We start from the raw sequence: 20,701 nt of genomic DNA, 5'->3' as shown, positions 1-20,701 counted from the left end.
TTGGCAGCCGATATCAAGCAGAGTGCCCCAGGGTTTGGTCCTAGGGCCGGTTTTGTTCAACATCTTCATTAATGATCTGGATGATGGGGTGGATTGCACCCTCAGCTAGTTCACAGATGACACTAAGCTGAGGGGAGAGGTAGATATACTGGAGGGTAGGAATAGGGTCCAAAGTGACCTACACAAATTGGAGAATTGAGCCAAAAGAAATCTGATGAGGTTCAACAAGGACAAGTGCAGAGTCCTTCACTTAGGATGGAAGAATCCCATGCACCGCTACAGGCTGGGGACCGACTGGCAAAGCAGCAGTTCTGCAGAAAAGGACCTGGGGATTACAGTGGATGAGAAGCTGGATATGAGTCAGCAGTGAGCCCTTGTTGCCAAGAAGGCTGACGGCATATTGGGCTGCATTAGTAGGAGCATTGCCAGCAGATTGAGGGAAGTGATTATTCCCCTCTATTCAGAACTGGTGAGGCCACATGTGGCGTATTGCATCCAGTTTTGGGCCACCCACTACAGAAAGGATGCGGACAAATTGGAGAGAGTTCAGCAGAGGGCAACAAAAATGACCAGGGGGCTGGGGCACATGACTTACGAGGAGAGGCTGAAGGAACTGGGCTTGTTTAGTCTGCAGAAGAGAAGAGTGAGGGGGGATTTGATAGCAGCCTTCAACTACCTGAAGGGGGGTTCCAAAGAGGATGGAGCTCGGCTGTTCCCAGTGGTGGCAGATGACAGAACAAGGACCAATGGTCTCAAGATGCTGTGGGGAAGGTCTAGGTTGGATATTAGGAAAAACTATTTCATTAGGAGGGTGGTGAAGCACTGGAATGGGTTACCTAGGGAGGTGATGGAATCTCCATCGTTAGAGGTTTTTAAGGCCCAGCCTGACAAAGCCCTGGCTGGGATGATTTAGTTGGTGTTGGTCCTGCTTTGAGCAGAGGGTTGGACTAGATGACCTCCGGAGATCTCGTCCAACCCTAATCTTCTATGAACATAACCAAGATTTTTTGGAGGGGTGGAGGAAGGAGTTCTGTCCCTTTCTCCATCTGTATTTTGTTAACACAAAAAGCTAATTTTTCTTGGCCCCTGTATCCTATCCAGGGGAAGCCCATATATACACATGAAAAATCCTAGAATGCAATTTTAAATTTCCACAGATTCATCAATTCTAACACCAAAAGAAACCGTTGTGATAATCTAGACTGACCTCCCATATAGCACAAGCCAGAGAACTTCCCCGCACTAATTCCTACAGCATGGTTTTTAGAAAAACATCCAAACTTATTTTAATTCTGCACTTATTATTTCAACACAGGCAAGGACATTATAAAAAACCTATATTACGATTTAACTTGATAGTAATCCTTCAATTCTCAAAGATCTGATCTCACAGACCAAAATAATAGTCTGTGACACACTGTACCTCAAAGCAGCATCCTGGAACCCCTCTATTCAACGTCATATAATTATTATATGTTTCATACAAAGTATGCCTTGTGAGGTATCATTTTAAACGTCTTGGTCTGTTGAACATTAATATCCTGTTGGAGTGTATGTGTTAACATTGTATGTGAGGTTATGAAGTTTTGTTATATGTGCGTTACTGAAATATGTTGTGAGGTTGGGAACACCCACAGCCAGCTTTTCAGGTACAACAATAGAGTAGCCAGATAGGCTGATGGCCCTTTGAATGGAATCCACTCTCCCCAACGACCATCTCAGAGACAGCACGTAGACAGTGGAGAATACCTGACCAATGGGGGTGTACGCCCATATCACAAGTATAGATCTTTCCAGCAAGCTGGAAGAAACTATAAAAGAGGGTAAGTGACATCATGACTTGATCTCACTCCAACTCAACACCTAGAAGAAACATATAGAGGACTGTGACAGCGTCAGGCCAGACTGCTACAGGAGAGTGCAGGAAGGAAGGTATTAGCCTCAGGATAAGCAGGTCCCCTTTCCCTGGTAACTGAGCAGGGGTTACTCCAGGTTAATTAGGAAACCTGGAGCCAATTAAGAACCTGCCAGAATGGGTTAAAAGTCTTGTCCCCAGTCAGGGGTGTGATAGGCATTGTGAGAGTGAAGGCGAGGTGTTGGAGAGCTGAGCGGTGTGGAAGCTGACAAGGACAAGGGGAGAACCCCACAGGTATAGAGATTGGGGAGAAACCCTACCTCTAAAGACCTGAAGAAAGGACCCCACCAGAGGAGAGAGACTAAGCCATGCGTTTCATGTGGTGCTGCCATGCCCAAAAGGGCTACCAGAGAGTAGGGGCTCTCCCTCCCCTGGCAGGAGGGTCAAGAGGAACCCCGCCCAAGCAAAGTGGGGACAATAAGCCAAGTGGCGTGGGGAAGTAACCCAGGGAAGCTAGCAGTTTTCCTGGGAACTGGCACTGTGAGGCTGCTACTTGTAGGGTCCCTGGGTTGGGGCCCGGAGTAGAGGGTTGGACTGGGCCCCCCACACCCCTTTTTCCTCTCACTGGACGTCCACCTAGGAGGCCAGAAGCCCCAGTGAAGCAGTGAGGGCCTAGTAGGTCCAGAAACGGGAAGACCACTTGGGGACAGAATTTCCCCACTCACTATAAACAGAGGGGGGGAATTCTGAGAGATGAGACGCTATCCTGACCCACCACTAGAAGGAAGCACAGGACCCACTGAGGCAGAGAAGCAGCCCTGCTACAGAACAAAGACTGAAATAGAGAGGGTGGTCCCTGGCTGGAAAAGAGTCCCATCCTGTGTACTAAAGATCTGTGACCTGTTTGTTCCATCTATCAGAGTGAGACATTGCTTGATTCAAATCCTGTTTAGTTTATAAAACTCAGACTGTGAATTTACTTTTCGTAGTTAAACAACTCTGATTTCTCTGCTTACTAATTATAATCACTTAAAAATCTTTCTGTAGTTAATAAATCTGCTTTATAATTTACTTAAAACAGTGTGTTTTGGTTGAAGTGTTTGGGAAATCTCAGATCAGTTTATGAAGCCTAGTTTGTGTCCTTTCCACATTGAGGGGGCACGGACTGGGTAATGAACTTAGACTGTTCAGGCTTCTGACCAGGGCAACCTGATACAGTTCTGGGGTGCAAGGCTGGGGGCAATTGGCTGAAGCTTCTATACTGGTGGTTCATGAGTGGCTGGGAGAAGCATTCATGTAATTCAGTTGCTTGTGTCCCTGCCTGTGGATATCTGTGTAAGTGCACTACCTGCCAGAGGTTTGTAGCGTGCCAACAGCAACACGGTGTGAGAGGGAACACCAGTTGGTGGGACAGAGGCGTCAGCGGTCCCACAATCCAGGCTGCACCTAGTGAATTCCATCACACCCTCTTCACACTATTTTCCCCTAAGTTTCATTAATATCAATTCATTATTTAGAAGTAAAACTTAAAATTGACTGATCCCAGTTTTATCAGCGTTCTTTATATCTTCACACAAAAAGAAACTTAATGAGATGAGCAGTCTCCAACTTTTCACAGAATGCCAATAAGGCATTAGTGAGTGCATTAGCAATCTATTGTAGCAGAGTCAAAGGCCAAACGTTTTCACCCCAGGGAAGTACACCTATAGCATTTAATGCATACCCTTCCTTGGCTTATTGCTGTCAGTGTAACTCATTATACATTTTATGAGTTTGTGGCCATTTATGCAATGTATCCTTCCGGTATAAAAAGTAGTTCCAGTTAAAAGGGTATACAGTAGAGAAAAGAGGAGGAGGAAAGTTAAGAAATATATTCATAACATTGAAGAAAAAAGTGTTTATTTTCAACCCCACTTTAAAAAAAACAAACAAACAATTCCCAGATGTATTTGGACTCTTCTCATTGCCCCCAGAAAGCAAACTGCACTTTCAGCTGCATACTATTTGGACTCATATATATATAAAGAACACCAGATATGCAACTACAGCTTCACAGTCATGCTGGGCTGGAAGAGCATAACGAGTGGGGTCCCGCAGGGATCGGTTCTGGATCCAGTTCTGTTCAATATCTTCATCAGTGATTTAGATAATGGCATATAGAGTACACTTATAAAGTTTGCAGATGATACCAAGCTGGGAGGGATTGCAAGTGCTTTGGAGGAGAGGATTACAATTCAAAATGATCTGGACAAACTAGAGAAATGGTCTGAAGTAAATAGGCTGAAATTCAATAAAGACAAATGCAAAGTACTCCACTTAGAAAGGAACAATCAGTTGCACGCATACAAAATGGGAAATGACTGCCTAGGAAGGAGTACTGCGGAAAGGGATCTGGGGGTCACAGTGGATCACAAGCTAAATGAGAGTCAACAGTATAACACTGTTGCAAAAAAAGCAAATATCGTTCTGGGATGTATTAGCAGGAACATTGTAAGCAAGACATGAAAAGTAATTCTTCTGCTCTACTCCACACTGATGAGGCCTCAAATGGAGTATAGTGTCCATTTCTGGGCGTCACATTTCAGGAAAGATATGGACAAATTGGAGAAAGGTCAGAGAAGAGCAAAAAAAAAGATTAAAGGTCTAGAAAACATGACCTGTGAGGGAAGATTGAAAAAATGGGGTTGTTTAGTCTGGAGAAGAGACGACAGACGGGACATGATAACAGTTTTCAACTACATAAAAGATTGTTACAAGGAGAAGGGAGAAAAATTGTTGTTAACTTCTGAGGATAGGACAAGAAGCAATGGGCTTAAATTGCAGCAAGAATGGTTTAGGTTGGACATTAGGAAAAACTTCCTAACTATCAGAGTGGTTAAGCACTGGAATAAATTGCCTAGGGAGGTTGTGGAATCTCCATCATTGGGGATTTTTAAAAGCAGGTTGGACAAACACCTGTCAAGGATGGTCTAGAAGAGAATATTTAGTCATGCCTTGAGTGCAGGGGACTGGACTAGATGACCTCTCGAGGTTCCTTCCAGTTCTATGATTTTATGTTGTACTCTGACCCCAAGCTCTTTCGGGCATGGACTGTTCTTTTGTTATGTGCAGTGCTTAGCACAATGGACTCCTGATCCTCAAATGAGGTCTCTAGGTGTTGCCTCAATGTAAATAAATAGTCCAAATGTAGTATTATAGTATAGCTGCCAACTGCTGATGAAAGAGGAGTCTGTCACTTTCCAGAGAGTGGACAGTAAATAACTGACACTTAACTCCTTCAGCTCCTCTATTCTCCCCATAATTACTCTTAACTCCTCCCCCCACCATCACATACAGACTGCTTATTAATTTTGCCTCCCATTAATATTTCATCCCACCTATGTAATACAAGGGCAGGGACTGAGTGTTTGTTTCAGTGATCATGCCACTGCTGTGCACAGCTAAAGTATAGTCAACAGACAGAACTAGCCAATCAGAACATGACTTTGGACAAAGCTCAATGAAACTTGTGTAGGGTGCAGTTTATGCAAAGGTAGCTTAGAGTACCCAAAGATGGAGCCATCTCGGTGCCAGTATGCTTTTCTACATAAATTAGATCAGCCTGGGAGGTGCTCTAGTTCACCAGCCATTCCATAAGTCTATGTCTATGCTTGGAGCTGGGGGTGTGATTCCTAGCTCCTGCAGACATACCCATGCTTGCTTTCGAGTTAATGCGCTAAAAGTGCTAGTATACCCAGTGTAGCATAGACAGTGGCAAGCAGTGGCACTGGCTAGCCATCCCAAGCACATGCCCACAGAGTCTGGGCAGGTATATATTTGAGGTAGCTAGCCCATGCTACCACACTGCACTACTATTTTTAGCCCACTAGCTCAATGATCTCTAGTGCAAATATGTCTATTTAAATTGGGAATCACACCTCTGGCTCCAAATGTAGACATACCTTAAGATTAACATGTTATTCTAATTCCCGTTCCTATTCAGATGGCCCCATGTTCAATTCATGCCTTTTTTCCTTTAAAAAGACGAAATTAGTACTTCATTTCTATAGCAGCACAGTCAATAGAAGAAAAAAAGGGGAGAAATTCTGGTTCCCTCATTACACAGAGGATGGCACATTCTCTTAGAATTTAAACTGTATTGGTGAGCTACAAAAATACAATACACCAAACTTTTTCCACAGCTTCCCATTTGGCATCTGCTTTTTTATATCATTCAAAATCTAAAATTTTAATGGGCTTACTTTATAAACGTCCATTGATGGCTACAGAAAAGAATACAAAAAAGGCAAATAACCTCTTAAAATCTATGTTAAAAATGAAAACCACTCTCCCCATTCACCACTTCTCCTGGGTTTTCCCCATATGAGATAATACATAATAAATAATGATGACACTTTAGCTTCCAGGAATTTGAGCTTAGATATAAAACACCAACAAAATATCAAACTCTCAAGACTGCACAAATCTTCAATATAAGATGGAAAATAAACAATTTTAGCATTGTGTGTATACAACTGGCACACCTCAGTTTTCAACGAGGGATTTCCCCCCGTGCATTATGAGATCCAATTGAAATACTACTCTGAAATACTGACAGACTCACACCCAAATCTCTGAAAAAGCCTTGGAGCCACTCTGTGCCATTCCAGTCTTCTAGCTTGAGTTACAGCAGCCATTAGGCTGCTCTAATTTGCATATACTGCCAACAGCAGCCTGGGATCACCACCAGGTCACAAGGTAGTCCTAGTCATTTTCTTTTATTTGGCCACACCACTGCACCAAGCAAGATCTTCTTATTTATTTTCATTTACATAATAACTAAAAAGATACCTATCCAGGGCTCTAGGCACGCTAACACAGTGTTTCTCAAATGCTGTCAGCAGGGGCTTTTCTTGCAGCCACAGCCTCCTGGGCTGTGATTGGGGGGGTGAGGGGGGGAGCAGTGGCCCCTCCCCCAGGGCCACCAGCAGGGGTTGGGCCCTGTCCCCCTGTGGAGACACAAACACTGGAGGTACAGACAGCTAGTGAATTCCCCACCTTTCTTTGGGAGGGGAAGGTGGGGGGGGCGCGCTTCAGCCACAGGTCTTTGGGCTCTGGGTCCAGGCTCACCATTCATGCCATTATCCCTGAGCCCTGCGGCCTCCCTGTCCACCTCCCTATCCAGGGCTTAATTTGCCCCAGGGCTTGCTGAGGCTGAGTAAGTCTTCTGTGAAAAGTGATATTAAACACACAAATATCACTTTTCACAGCAGCAGACTTACTAGCTAGCAATTTAAAAAAAAAATCAAAAAAGCAAAACAAACAACAAAAAACAGAAGAACATACAAAGCACCTTATTTGTGTTTCTATTCTGTTTAGGTCCAGTAAAGAATAGACATACTGTACATTACTTTTATTACTGAGTCTAAAAAAACCCCTACATAAATAAATTACAATGATTTGGACATGTATATGTGCATATTTGTTTCTCCTAAAGTTAATTAAGTATTTTAGGAAAAATTGTCAGCACAGCCACCATCAAAAGTTGGTGGCTGCACTCTGAGGCCACCAAAAAATGTGTTGTGAGAACCCCTGCACTAACACACCATTAATCTTCAGTTACATCTCAGCAGCATCAAATGATCCGTTCAGCCAGCCACCTACAGTAACTCCTTTCCATCACTTTATCATTGTGGAAAGCATACTCTGAGCCTTTACCCAAAACCCTTTCGAACAGATGTCTCTTTCAGCATGCCAGGTCACCAAATTCAGGCTATTTTTGAACAAGGCAGCAAACAAATTCCAATATCTCAGATCCCTCACAGAGAACAGCCTACCAGCTGCCCCTTCTCTTTTATAACAAGGGAGATTCAGCTCAAGCGCCTCTGCTGACCACAGCTGTGGCAGCTTGGCACAGGGAGAGAGGTGATCCCAGGCCAGTTAGAACTTTACAGATCTTAGTGAACATCTTAAACTCTACTCAGAGATCAACTGGCAGCCAGTGTCAAACCCAGGGTGCTGGGGTCATACGTTCCCTATGAGAAGCCCCATTCAGTAAGTGAGCCACCTCTATCTGCACCAGCTTCAGTTTCTGAATGGTTTTAAAGAATAGCTCCATGTACAGCACATTGCAACAGTCTAATCTTGAGGTGACAAAGATATGGATAATAGTGGCAATGCCCACATACAAAAAGAAAGGTCACTGCCTCCTCTCTGGATGCAGCTGGTACGAAGCTGACTGGGCTTCTGCTGTAATATGATGGTCAGAAAGTAGTAGGGGGTCTAAAAATCACTCCTAAATTCCAAAACCGTAGTGACTAATGGCAGATGCACTCCCTCAGTCAAAGGGACTGATATTACTTCTACCATCTCCCACAGCTACTTCCCCCACTGCTCCCCTCTTATTTGGGTTGAGCCTCTGCCAGTTCACTCTCATGCATGTCCTAATCTCAGCTAGACATTGGCTGAGGAGCTGAACTGTATCAACTAAGTTGGGTATGATCAGGATGTTGAAAACAGCACACCTCATGGCTCTTTACTAGTCCTCCCAACAGCCCCATATACAAATTGAACAAAAGAGTAACCAAATGGCACCCTGCAGCACCCCACACTTCAGATATTCAGGAAGACGTGCAATCAGACAACTACCCACAGAGATCTCTTCTAAAGAGGCTGTTATTGTTCCCCTGCTTTGTCAATTTTACATCTGCCTACTTCTTATTTTCAGTTTAACTCAATTTTCTAGATATCTATTATTTTCTTTCCATTTTTAAGCCCCTCTTTACTATATAGAACAATACATTTAACCATTGACTACTGTATTGTCTCGTGACTTCAATGGGACTATGCATGTGCTTAAAGTACAGTGCACATCTGCAGGAGCAGGGTCCTAGACTGCCTATAAACTGAAACATTTTTTAAAATATGATTCCCAACCACTCATAGCCCAATTCCTTGAGAATTTGGGCCTTTCTTCCAGTCTGAATAGAGATGGGAACTCTTAAAACACCATATCACACAAAAATAAGGCACATACCTCCTCTATCTAATAAACCTCCAAGGCATGACAACTATTCAATTAGTTTACTTAAAGTTTGGTCCAAGTAGTTATCTTCTTTATTGGTTAATTATTTAATACTCTGCTGTAAAGTGGGGACAGTTAAAATCTCTGCAGATTCCACCACATGGTCCTCAAGATGCCCCAACTTCCTTGTTTTAGACACTGAGATGTTCTGAATTTAGAACGAACACATACGTACATATGCTATCATCCCAGGCAGCTCACTCACTGGCACGAAGATTAAAACTAAATTCTAAGCTCAAGACATTCTTATAGTTCAATTATCTAGTGAGGCTGGGTGCTGTGTTCTATAGCAAATTTCCCTACACTTCACATACATTTCCCAAAGTCACCTACTGTATCATTTGACATATGTCTCACTAATCAGAAATGCTATGCAGCATTTTTAATTCTCAGAAGAAGTTGGGGAAGACGGGAATCACAATGCCAAATACTAACAACAATATTATTCCACTGAATACCCTGTGACTCTAGTTTTATCTATTTCTCCCTTTCAGTAGTAAAATCTACTCCTGTGGGAATTCTGCACTACTGTGTGCGTGCATAATTAATGAGCCATACGTATTTTTAATTTTTTTGCGCAAAAAAAAGCTTCTGCTGAAATGTTGGTGCAGTTCCGCTGTTTGCCCACCAGAGGGCACTGTGGCAATAGAACAAAGCAACAGCTCCCAGCCAGCTAGGGAAGTGCCTGTCAAGCCAGTTCAGGAGAGAGAGGCTATAGGGAGACAGCCAGCATGGGGTGCTGGGGGATCAGACAGGGGCTCATAAGGGCTAGTGTGGGAGGACAGACTGGGCCAAGGGCTGAATGGGAGTGGAGGGGCAGGGCCACTTGGTGATGGGGGAGGGGGTGCAGAGCTACATAGGGACCGAGGTTGTCTGAGTGGGGGCACAGACACGTGGGGAAAAGGGGAGGGGGTACAGGGACATAGGGTGGCGAGCAGGTACAGATCCACACAGGGACAAGGGAAGGGGGTGCAGGGCCACATAGAGAGGAGGGGAGTGGGTGTCTGAGAGGGACATGTGGACCAGGGGTGCAAGGACACATGGGGGTGCAGGAACATATGGGGACAGGGGAAGATGTGCCTGACAATGAGAAAGGCTAGGGGTCAGCAGAATTCCCTCAGGAGTAACACACACTAATGCACTGAGAAGACCTGATATTCGAAGAGATATATTTGTTTCTACTCTTCCAGTGGACAGATGGAATATACTCTCCCTTATATCATACAAAAAATTACCTAGTGTTCTGAAAGGTTTAAACTGCAGTTCCACTCAAAAAGTGACTTAAAGGGTTAATGTGGGGTTCCACATTTCTCAATGATTTCCATTCCAAGTTTGCTCAGCTTACAAATAAGAGATTCCCCCTCTCCTTCTCAAACAGCTAACACAGCAAATTCAACCTGGCATCTGAAAGAGGAGCTGGGTTCGCTCTCTCTCTCATGTATCATCAGTAATAAATATTTCAGTGGCTAGATTATGCCCTCATTTACACTAGTACAATCCCATTAGTCTTCAGTTGTAATGCAGAAGTCCAGGGTGGGTTTGCTGTTCAGGTAAGATTTAGATTTTTCGAGATGGTAGAGAAGGAATAAATGAAAAAAAAATAATGAATATAGTATCCTATAATGCCATTTTTAAATAATCATTTTTCAGAGAAGAACAATTAATACACACAGGTGGAGAAGGATCAGACCACAGGAATATTAATATTCAGAGGGTAGGCCTTGTATGCAGGAGACCTACTGCTGATGGGCCACAGATAGTCTTAATGCTCTTATCTATCAGACCAGTAAAGAGAATGAAATTGTCAAACTCTCCCTCAGTTTCTCCATAAGACTAGCAGAATTTGTTTTAGTGGAGACCAACGGTACAAATCTTGGGTTAGCAAAGTGAACTGTGATGGGTCAAGAGACATAAACATGGGACTGTCTAAGAATGTTAGAGCAAAGGTGAACATGGTTTTGGGGAACAGGTTTACAGAAATGAATGAAGGCAATAAAGAGATCCAATTCAAACAATGTGAAACTCCACTCTCCTCAGAAGCGGATTGTAGCTATTGGAGTTTACCTGTTACAATACTGCTAGAAAAGGTTACATTCAGTAAAAGCATTTGATTCATTCACTTACGTAGCTATGTATTTCTTTAACTTTAGAGGGATTTCAAGAATACAATCTTATCTGTGCCAAGGTCTGACTGACATCACAAGGGTTCACGAACAATAGTTGACCCAAGTAGCACTATGATCACTAGAACTGTGGGTGGCAGCAAGAGGATGGCAAGCTTTTCCATATCTCCTCTAAAAAATTATCAGGTGCTGAGCACTTCCTCTCAGTGAACAGCTTCAGAATCTCATGCTTTTGAGATCATATAGCACCTTTCCTTCTCTCTATTCCAAGAACTTCCACCTTTCCCTTAAGAACCAACAGGATACTAAACAAACATTCTACCATCTCACTGAAAAGTAACCAGTTGAGGTGGAATCAAAGAGTTAAAACTCAAGTTTATCTCCAACCTGTCTTTGCAAAGACCCCTTTAAAGATTATAAGATCTTAAAGTTCTATTAAAGTAACACAATCAACAAAAATAACTTTTTTTCAATTCAAAAGGAAAGCAATTACTATGTGCTGCAGTGGGCTTTTTTGGTTTTTGGGGTATTTTTTAAGATTTGATGATGGAATGCTGAAAATGTTCCACCCTCACTGATTTTAACTGTAACTAAAAATACTAGTAATTGTTTAAGCCTGAAAATAATTTTCCTTCTGCTCCACTTCAACCCACAAAGTTCTCAAATAGTAGAGATTTTCCATTGACCGATTGCACGCTGGCTTTCCTTGGCCATTTGCAGTAGGCTTCAGCAGTGCTGTTTCTGAAGATCTTGTGTGTTTTTTTGTGACTTCCAAAACAATAACATTCAGCCCTACACTAGTGAACTCCAGCTAATCATCAAAAACTGGGGATGAGAATACATGTAGGGCAGAAAAGTTTCAGCAGCCACAGAAGAAGAATGCTGTGCGCAGGCACTAATAGAGCAGACATCTAGGAGAATCCACTGAAGATGCTGATGTCCTTGTTCACTCAATCTTCAGTCTGCAATATCCCTGGCAAGTCCATCACTGCAAAATAAGAAAGGCAGGAAGCCTAACAGTAAATTCTTGCAATGTAATCTCCCCTGGCTACCATTCCTGAGTCCATGCCTGCGCTTTGAACTCAATTGTTTCAATTTCCTACTTAGTTTCTTGAGCTCTTTCCCCAAATGGGCAGGTAGAATCTGATTTTCTCAGGTTTATCTCTGCACCTCCATGGGCAGTATACTGATGAGCACCAGTGATGGTGTTCAGGAAATCAAACACACCTACATAGGATGGTAGCTTAAGCCTTTCAAGGTCGAGGATGGCGTTCTTGATGTATTCCAGGAACTTCCATGCCTGAAAAACATGTGAATAAGGACAATTATTGACACACAGTAGTTTCTAGAGAGCTGACAGAGATTCAGCAAGGAGAATTCTGCAGTATGCTACAGAATGAGGACACAAAAATACAAGACAACACAATTGCTGTACAAAGTACAGGTTAGTTGATGGACAGGGCAACTCAGCAAGGCAGACGAATAGCTCACATTTTCCTTCACTTTTACAACTTGTGAGGAGCGTTCTTGGACCTGATTAAACCCACCCAACAAACACAGACTTGAATGAGGCAATTTTAATCTGTATACAACTAAAACTGCAACAATGTTCTGGTCTCAAAATAGATCAACATCAAGAAATTAGCTAAAGCAATGAGACTACATGAGGAAATATACATTGTAACTGTACTAAGGCCAATATCCAGGTCTTACCCTCAGACTTCCATCCCCTGTGTTCATGATACATTTTCTCCTCTTCCAGCACTCCAAGATTTCCTGGACTGGGTTTCCAACAATGGCCCTGATTTTGTTCTATTCTCTCAGCTATATTTTCATTTTACTTTGCTTTCTTTTGACTTTTTTGTCCCATCTCAAAGTCATCACAACATCTCCAATGCTCTTGAAAGAAGAGGAAATCTAGGAAGAGAAATGGTGAAACTTAGTTGTTAATAAATGGTGGAACATTTGTAGTATTCCATCATGCTCCAGAAGCAAGCATGCGGAACACAACACAGAGAATAGTGGTTCAAATTACAGTACCTCCTATCTTGAGAACTTTTACTTCAAATCACTGCCTGTCATCTCTGGGACATTTCTGGTGAAGTATTACTTTGGCACCTTCCTCAACATCACCCTTCCGATGTCTTGTTTCCATAAATTTCATGATTATGCTGTCTTTGCTAAGGAACTGAAGAGCCTTCATGTCTCATCGGATGATCTGTCACTGCTCCATCTTGACATGCTGCAGTTAGTTCACGATGGAATACCAGCTGGTACTGCCAAGAAACTGACTTTGTCCCCCACCTGTGAGTCAAGCAGCCTTATAACACTGTTGGAACGATTGGGAGTAGCAAGGCTTGACCACTAATTGGTGGCTCTTGGCTCACAAGCTGTTTAAAAGATTACTTAAATAGAGCTGTATACCAAATTTCATGGAAAGATGAGGAATTTTATCAGTTGTAACTTGGTCAAGATTAGTTGAAAGTTTAGCATTATTCTCTAGGAGATGCTACACAGAGGAACACACTACTTGCTGGGATAGGCATCCAAATTTCTTGTTCCAGTCCTTTGAGATATTTGTCACTGGACCTTCGTGCAACGGATAAGAGGAGATCTCCAAGGAAATGCATATGGTGAATACAGAGAAATGGTATTATATCAAGGCAGTTTGCATCTAGTTTTGTCCTTTTTCTTTATCTTGAAGTGATATTCAAAAAGAGAAGTGATTTCAAAGAGGATTGTGAGCTTCACCTAAGATCAATGAACATACAGAGGAAGTTTGAGGTGGGCATAACCCCCAGAAATGTGAACTGGCGCTACAGAAAGACACAGTGACGTTGAATGTAATAAAATAAAGCACACGTACTAAAATTAAATGTATGAAAAAGTATGATGTACAATATAATAATGTAAAAACTGTAACAGAATGAATATTCTTTTAATACGCATTGCGCTTTGTTTCAGGTGGTCAGTAAGTACTAACAGTTGCAACAAACAAAGCCCTACAATGGCTTGAAAGCAACATGAAGTTCAACGACATGATCTTCACGGATGGGACAACAGCCAAAATCACTACCATCATCTGATTTAACACATCCTCTTCACTCCTCAGACATCAGCATGTGAAGCCACTGCCATGTTTAGAGAGCCACATCTGGATGCAATTTTAAGAGCGAGAAAGGCCAAGCAGTTAGTTTTGAAAGTATTATATGAACTTCTTGATGCCATATAAGCCCTGTTAAGAGTTGGAACCTGTGCACTTAACTCATCCTCTACTATATTTAGGTATCACTAATCAGCACTACTTTTTAAAACAGCAAAATAAGGAATGTAGGGTGACATAAAAAACTTTCAGCAGTCACAGATTTTTCCAAGGTGAGGAAAAATATTCTCTCTCTCAATCGTAAAAGGTCATGGAGCAATATTTCTGCATAAGAGTTATACAAACAAATCCAATTACATGTTCTACTGGGTTTTTGCAGACAATTACCCAAAAGCATAACGAAGTCAGAGAATTCACTGAATCACAGGGAATTAATTGAGGGACACCAACTGAATCTTTGACACACAAAAGAAAAGCCTGTGAAGAAAAAGGGATTTCTAGTGTGATCAAGTATTTTTAGAGAAAAACCCTTCCTGCAAGGACATGCAATACACAGATCATCTTCAGAAAGTTCCCATGATGGTTGAAAGGCCGGGAGCAGCCAACAGAACATAGCCAGACATATGCTAATCTTCTTTATAGGTACTGACACTAATTTCCTGGGTTCTGGGGACCCTAAAAATCCACCTCTTATATTAAGAGTAAAAAGAAATTTCCTAAATCATAGCTTTCTCCCATTTATATACGGGTTTGTTAAATTTCCCTCTTGCTTTTCTCAACAGTGAGGTAGATTAGACTTTTTTCTGGTTTTGTCTTCTAGTTGTTAAAGCAATAAATATAAATTCAAAATCTGTTACACAGAAGAAAAGCTGCACATAACGTGACTAATTCAATAGCAAATTCCATGTTATCTAGCAGAGCTTCCCATCACTGCAGTCCCATAACTGTATAGTAGGGGAGGCTATAATTCTGCAAATTGTCAAGTTAAAAAAATATTTAAGGCCAGAAGGGACCATTAAATCACCTAGACTGACCTCCCAACATAGGCCAAAGAATTTATGAGGTTTAAATTGAAGTTCTTCAAGTTGGCTCTTAGTCACACCTCTGGCTAATGAGCCACTTTGTGGTGCCTTGCTGCAGAACAGTCTTATAGCAATGTTAGCTAACTCACTCTCGCATCCCCCACCCCTCCCCTAAATTTCACTAAGACTATAGAGAGGACCCTTCCCACCTCAGTTCCTTCCACTGCAAAGCCAGATACACCGAAAAAAGACCCGGACAGAGGAAGGCAGGTGGAAAGTGTATGTATGCAGAGCCATCTTGAAGAAACGCAGTTACAAGAAAGGTTTCAGAGTAGCAGCTGTGTTAGTCTGTATTCTCAAAAAGAAAAGGAGTACTTGTGGCACTGTAGTGAGCTGTAGCTCACGAAAGCTTATGCTCAAATAAATTTGTTAGTTACAAGAAAGATACCTTCACTTCTTCGAATGGCTCTGCATAGTTCCACTTACAGGATAGCCTGCTAAGCAGTGCTGAAAACTGACCTGAAGGCAGGAACAGAGTCCTAATTGAATAGGGGATGCAGCACCACTTTACCAAAACCATCATCTGTCTGAGAGGCCAGGTCCAAACCACTGTGCTTTAGTGAAAATGTGCACTGAAGTCCAAGTTGCAGCTCTGCAAATTTCAGCAATTGGTACATGCCTAAGACAATCAAAGGAAGTAGCCACAAGCTCAACTGGAATATGGTTGAACCAAAGCAGGTACAGGAACTTTTGCTAGCATGTAACATTCAGCAATATATTGTTTAATCCATCAAATTGCAGTCTGGGAAGAAACCATATAATCCACTCAATTTTTAGTGAGACACACAAACAGTGTCGACAATTTACAAAAGTTCCCAAGTTCTATCTAAATAGTAAACGGGTGTCCTTCTGCCATCCAGACCAGATTCCCCCTTATTAAAGTGAGGGAAGAAAACTGGCAAATTCACTGTCTGCTCCATGTGAAAATCAGTCACCGCCATAGGTAAGAACCTGGGATCAGAACCTGAGAACTACCTTGTCTTTACAAAAAGAAGTGAAAGACAAATCAACCACAAAAACATTCCATTCATTCACTCTCCTGATTGACATAATGCTGAAAATGAAATCCATCTTGATGAACGGTAAAACACTCAGCCAGTTCAACAAGCAATTTTACCCACCTGGCCAACACCAAATTGAGATCCAGGAAGGGACAGGATCTCTAAAAGGGGAATATACATTTGATAAACATTTGACTGAACAATGAACAAAACAGCGATCTTCCATCAGTTAAAGTATAATATACTGAGAGAGCTGCCAAATGAACTTTTAATGATGAGTTGGAAAATATACTTAAAGTCTCAAGAGTTAAGTATCCCAGAGCACAAGGAATGGAAGCAGATATAGGAGAATCAGGTTTTCCCTTCATCCATTGATTGAAATCTGGTCCACTTTAAATGGTAACAGCTTCTAGTGGACTGTTTTCTGGAGATAACTAGTACACCCCGCACAGGGGAAGAACATGACTACTCAAGACCAGACAAACCTAACGTCCTATCACCCACTCCATCAAGTGAAGAGACCTTGGGTCCAGATTTTGCCCTCCTGCTGAGACAAGAAGTCTGGAGACAGAGGAAGATGCATAAAGATTCTGCCAGATAGTTGCAGAAGACCGGTAAACTGCTGTTGACATGGCCAATCCGGGACAACGAGAATCATCTTGTCCTGGTGTAGCTCCTGGATGAATGGAAAGGGAGAAAAGGCATACATCCAGCCCTTTCCCCAGTGTAGAAGGAAAGTATCTGATAGAGACAGACAGTCCCTCCCAACACTGGAACAGAAGAGAACAATTTTTGTTGGACCTTGCTGCAAACATGTCCACCTCTGGTCAACCCAGCTGGAGGCTATGGTCTGAATCAATTAATCCTTTAGGGACCATTCGTGCATCTGAGAGCAGTCTCTGCTGAGACAGCCTCCAACTACATTGTTTTCCCTGTCAGATGCAGGGCCACAGGATAATCATCATGAAGGATACACCAATCCCATAGACTGATAGCCTGTGCACACAGGAAAGTGGAGTAATCACCCTCTACCCTGCTTGTTGATGTAATAGACAATATATTGGTAGTGTGTCACCACTTGCACCACTCTCCCTTGTAGGAGAGGAAGAAATGATTCGAGTGCTAACCAAACTGCTCTCATTCCAACACACTGATATGCAGGGCTGTCTCCTGCTAAGACTACTGCCTTTGAACTGTCAACTGATTCAGAAGGGCTCCCCAGCCCTTGCTTGATGCATCTGACATCACCATTGGTGATAGGTCTGGGGGACTGAACTGCACATACCTCTAAACAAATTCGTTCTGACTGACCACCGTTTTAGGGAGGCTACGATGATCTGAGGTATGGTGATCAACGTATGGAGGCTGTCCTGACTTGGTGCATAGACCCGACATATCCAGTGCTGCATATTTCTCATTCTTAGTCGAGCAAATGGAGTCATGTTAAGTAGTGGCTGCCATAAGACCCAAAAAGGGTTTTACTCTGAGCAGCAACAATGTTGAATTTTAAATAGAAACTAGCTCATTTTGAGAAATTAGTCCTCTGATAGAAAAGTTCTCCCTTTCACAGAGTACAGTATGGAGCCTATAAAGGAAATCCTCTGAGTAGGACAGAGAATTGACTTTGGGCAGTTCAGAAGGTGCCAGAGATCTGGCTGTAAAAACAATATGGCTTAACAATTCCTCAAAGACAGCAGGCATTAGTAACCAATCATCCAAATAAAGGTAAACAAAAATACTCTGATTTCTCAAATGAGAGGCTTCCACAAAGAGGCATTTTGTGAAAACTCTGGGCACAATGGAGAGACCAAATGGAAGCATCTTGTACCGGAAATGCCATCTGGCCACTAAAAACAGAGGTACTTGTGATGGATGTGATGAATCAATACATGAAAAATGCATCACTTAAATAGAGAGTCACGAACTAATCCATGAGCAACAACTAAGGGATTATGGAGGTCAAAGTCAACATGTGGAAATGGAACTTCCAAATGTACTTGTTCAATTCCGATAAGTCTAGAATCAGACAAAGTCCCCTGTCCTCCTCCTGCACCAGAAAGCAATGAGAATAAAAGCTATGATTCTTGGGTATTCGAGGATCCTCACAACCACTCCTATTAGAAGCAATTTTTCTACTTCTGCAAGAAGAATACCATCATGAGAGGGACTGCTGGAGAGAGAAGGATAGAGGAGATTGTGTGGGAGATAATCTTTCAAATTGTATGGCATAGCCCCTTTCTACAATCTTTAGAACCCACTGATGTGACATAATTAATCTTCATGTGTTGATAAAGTGAGCTAGCCCCTCTGCAAAGAAGGGCAGGCTGGAGCTCATTGAGAGCTGGGAATGAGCCAATTACCTTATCAAAACTGAGGCTTGTTTTCCATGGCTAAGATGCTGCTAAGGATGCAGGTTCTTTAGACTTAGATCTCAGTCTGAAAAGCCTCTTACTATGACGACTCTAGAAGGATGTAGGCTGCTGGTATTGTTGAAGTCTCTAACCTGATTAAAAGTAAGACCAAGACTGGGAGGTAGGGCTGTCTCTGATACCAGAAAAATAGAGGGTCTCCTAGCAGAGGAAATCAAACCCAAACAGTGGCTATCCATTTCACTTCCTTTAATATTTCCAGTAACTTGTCTGTCTTCACACTGAAAAGACCCTCCCCTTCAAAGGGAAGGTCCTTTAACTTAATTTTTGTGTCTAGAGCTAGGGAGGAAGAACAAACCAGGCATGCCTCCTGATGCTCAGAGCAGATACCAACATTCTGACAGCAGAGTCCGAAGTCTCAAAAAAGGCCCTAAGGGAACACTAGGCTACATTTTGGCCTTCCATTAATATGGGATTCACCAATCTCCTTTGGTCAAGTAAATCCTGTAAAAATAATGTCATCTTTTCCCATAAATGGAATTGGTAGCAGGCCATAACTGCCTGATAATTTGCCATACAACACTGAGGGACAATGAAGAGAACACCTTCCTCTCCAACGAATCAGGCCTCTTTTCATTTTTATCAGTTAGGATGGAGTATGATTGTTCAGATATTTCCCTGTTACTGGCAGTAGCCTCCACAATTGAATTAGGAATAGGGTGGATATGAAAGAAGGAAAACCCTCAGAGGGCATCTGATGCAACTTGTCGTCTTTCTCAGAAGAGGCAGACATCACTCACACAAATTCAGCTGTCTGTAGCAAAATTATCGAAAAGTAGTTAGGATATTCTACTGTAAGTAGCACCAAGGATATCAAACACCATGTGAAAAGTATCTTTCACAGGCACTGAAAGAAGATTAAAAGTGGACACCATACTGTTGACTAATATACACTAGGCTAGCATATTTAGATATAGATATATATTACATTAGATAAACATATTATCCACACCACACGTCAGTATGGATTAAGCACATAATAGTAACATAATAGCAGTAATATAGCTTAAATTGGCCTATGCTTTTTATATAACCCTGCCCACTTATGCTAAGTATCCCCTTACATTCACTGAAGAAAGTTTTGGCTTAAGTCAAGACCAGCAAGACAGATGAGTGCTTTATCATAACAGGAAGGGAGTTACTCTCTGAGGCCAGTACTGAAGTGTCCCAAAGAAAGAGGCCATGACACGATTGTTCGACCCTAGTACAGACCTCAGAGATGCTGTCATGCCCTTTGGTACCTGGAATGTCTCTCTTTGTTTTGAGCACATGCATCATGGTACCTGAAAAACAAGGTAGAAAGCTGATTGGTTAAATCTAGTTTCAGATGATATACATACCACCGTTTAGTGGTAAACAGATAGGGGATAAAAGATGGTATTAGGGATGTAATTTTGGGAGCACAACTTCTGTGTAAGGTAATGTAACAATGCTGCACGAGATGGCTTCCCAGAGACTGGTATCATACAGAACCTTTTTCCAGTATTATTATTGGATTATAGCAATAAATCTGACTGACATGGATTTTTTGGTCCCTTGACTATATTAAACCAAAGTGTGGTCAAGTAATTGACTATACAATATATCAACAATATGATCCACCAAACAGTGGAACTTAGTAGCGTCCACAGAAGGAGAGGAGGCTGGAGACAGCCCCACTTATTCATCCACTGATAAATCGGATTCATAGTCTATTTCCAAACAGCTCCTCTTTTTGAGCAGGAGATAACTTCTTCCTCAGACAGCATTTCAGGCACAGTTATCTGTATTGCTGACAGATCCATAGGAGTTGTGTCTGTGGGATCGCTGGATTGTTTCCTGTATAAAGGATCTGACATTACCTCTCCAGCCACACAGAGGATAACTGAAAAATTCCTAAGGTGGCCTCCAGTAAGGCCACAGGCTCCAGGGGATTGCCAGTCTCCCCAGTAACTGTAGTTTAAGAACATGCCTACAGGATGCAGAGCATAGGCTGGTACGAACAGAGCAACAGGTCTCTGCATTCTTCCTCTATCTTTCTCCTAGTAAGAATCTGGGTCTGGATG

At 42.2% G+C, this 20,701-nt stretch overlaps 1 protein-coding gene across 14 annotated transcripts in view; it reads right to left on the bottom strand.

Moving 5' to 3' along the window:
- The window catches only part of ARMC8 (armadillo repeat containing 8), a 181,839-nt gene that overhangs the window by 125,251 nt on the left and 35,887 nt on the right, over positions 1–20,701 (bottom strand). The window contains exons 2-4 of one of the 14 annotated variants that reach the window (XM_073360256.1): positions 13,082–13,792; positions 12,755–12,958; positions 12,273–12,341 (exon numbers count right to left, since the gene is read on the bottom strand). The exons of 10 other annotated variants lie outside the window; for them this stretch is intronic. In XM_073360256.1, the coding sequence (XP_073216357.1) occupies positions 12,273–12,274 (2 nt within the window). In that variant the 5' untranslated portion in view covers positions 12,275–12,341; positions 12,755–12,958; positions 13,082–13,792. Of the gene's footprint in view, positions 1–12,268; positions 12,342–12,754; positions 12,959–13,081; positions 13,793–20,701 lie in introns of all 14 variants that reach the window. 3 more of the 14 variants (XM_073360257.1, XM_073360255.1, XM_073360245.1) reach the window with 3 other exon arrangements.

This window comes from Lepidochelys kempii, chromosome 9 (assembly GCF_965140265.1).
Source record: "Lepidochelys kempii isolate rLepKem1 chromosome 9, rLepKem1.hap2, whole genome shotgun sequence".
Lineage (NCBI taxonomy): Eukaryota > Metazoa > Chordata > Testudines > Cheloniidae > Lepidochelys > Lepidochelys kempii.
Note: the sequence above shows the minus strand (reverse complement) of the source record. Positions and strands in the feature narration are given on the sequence as shown.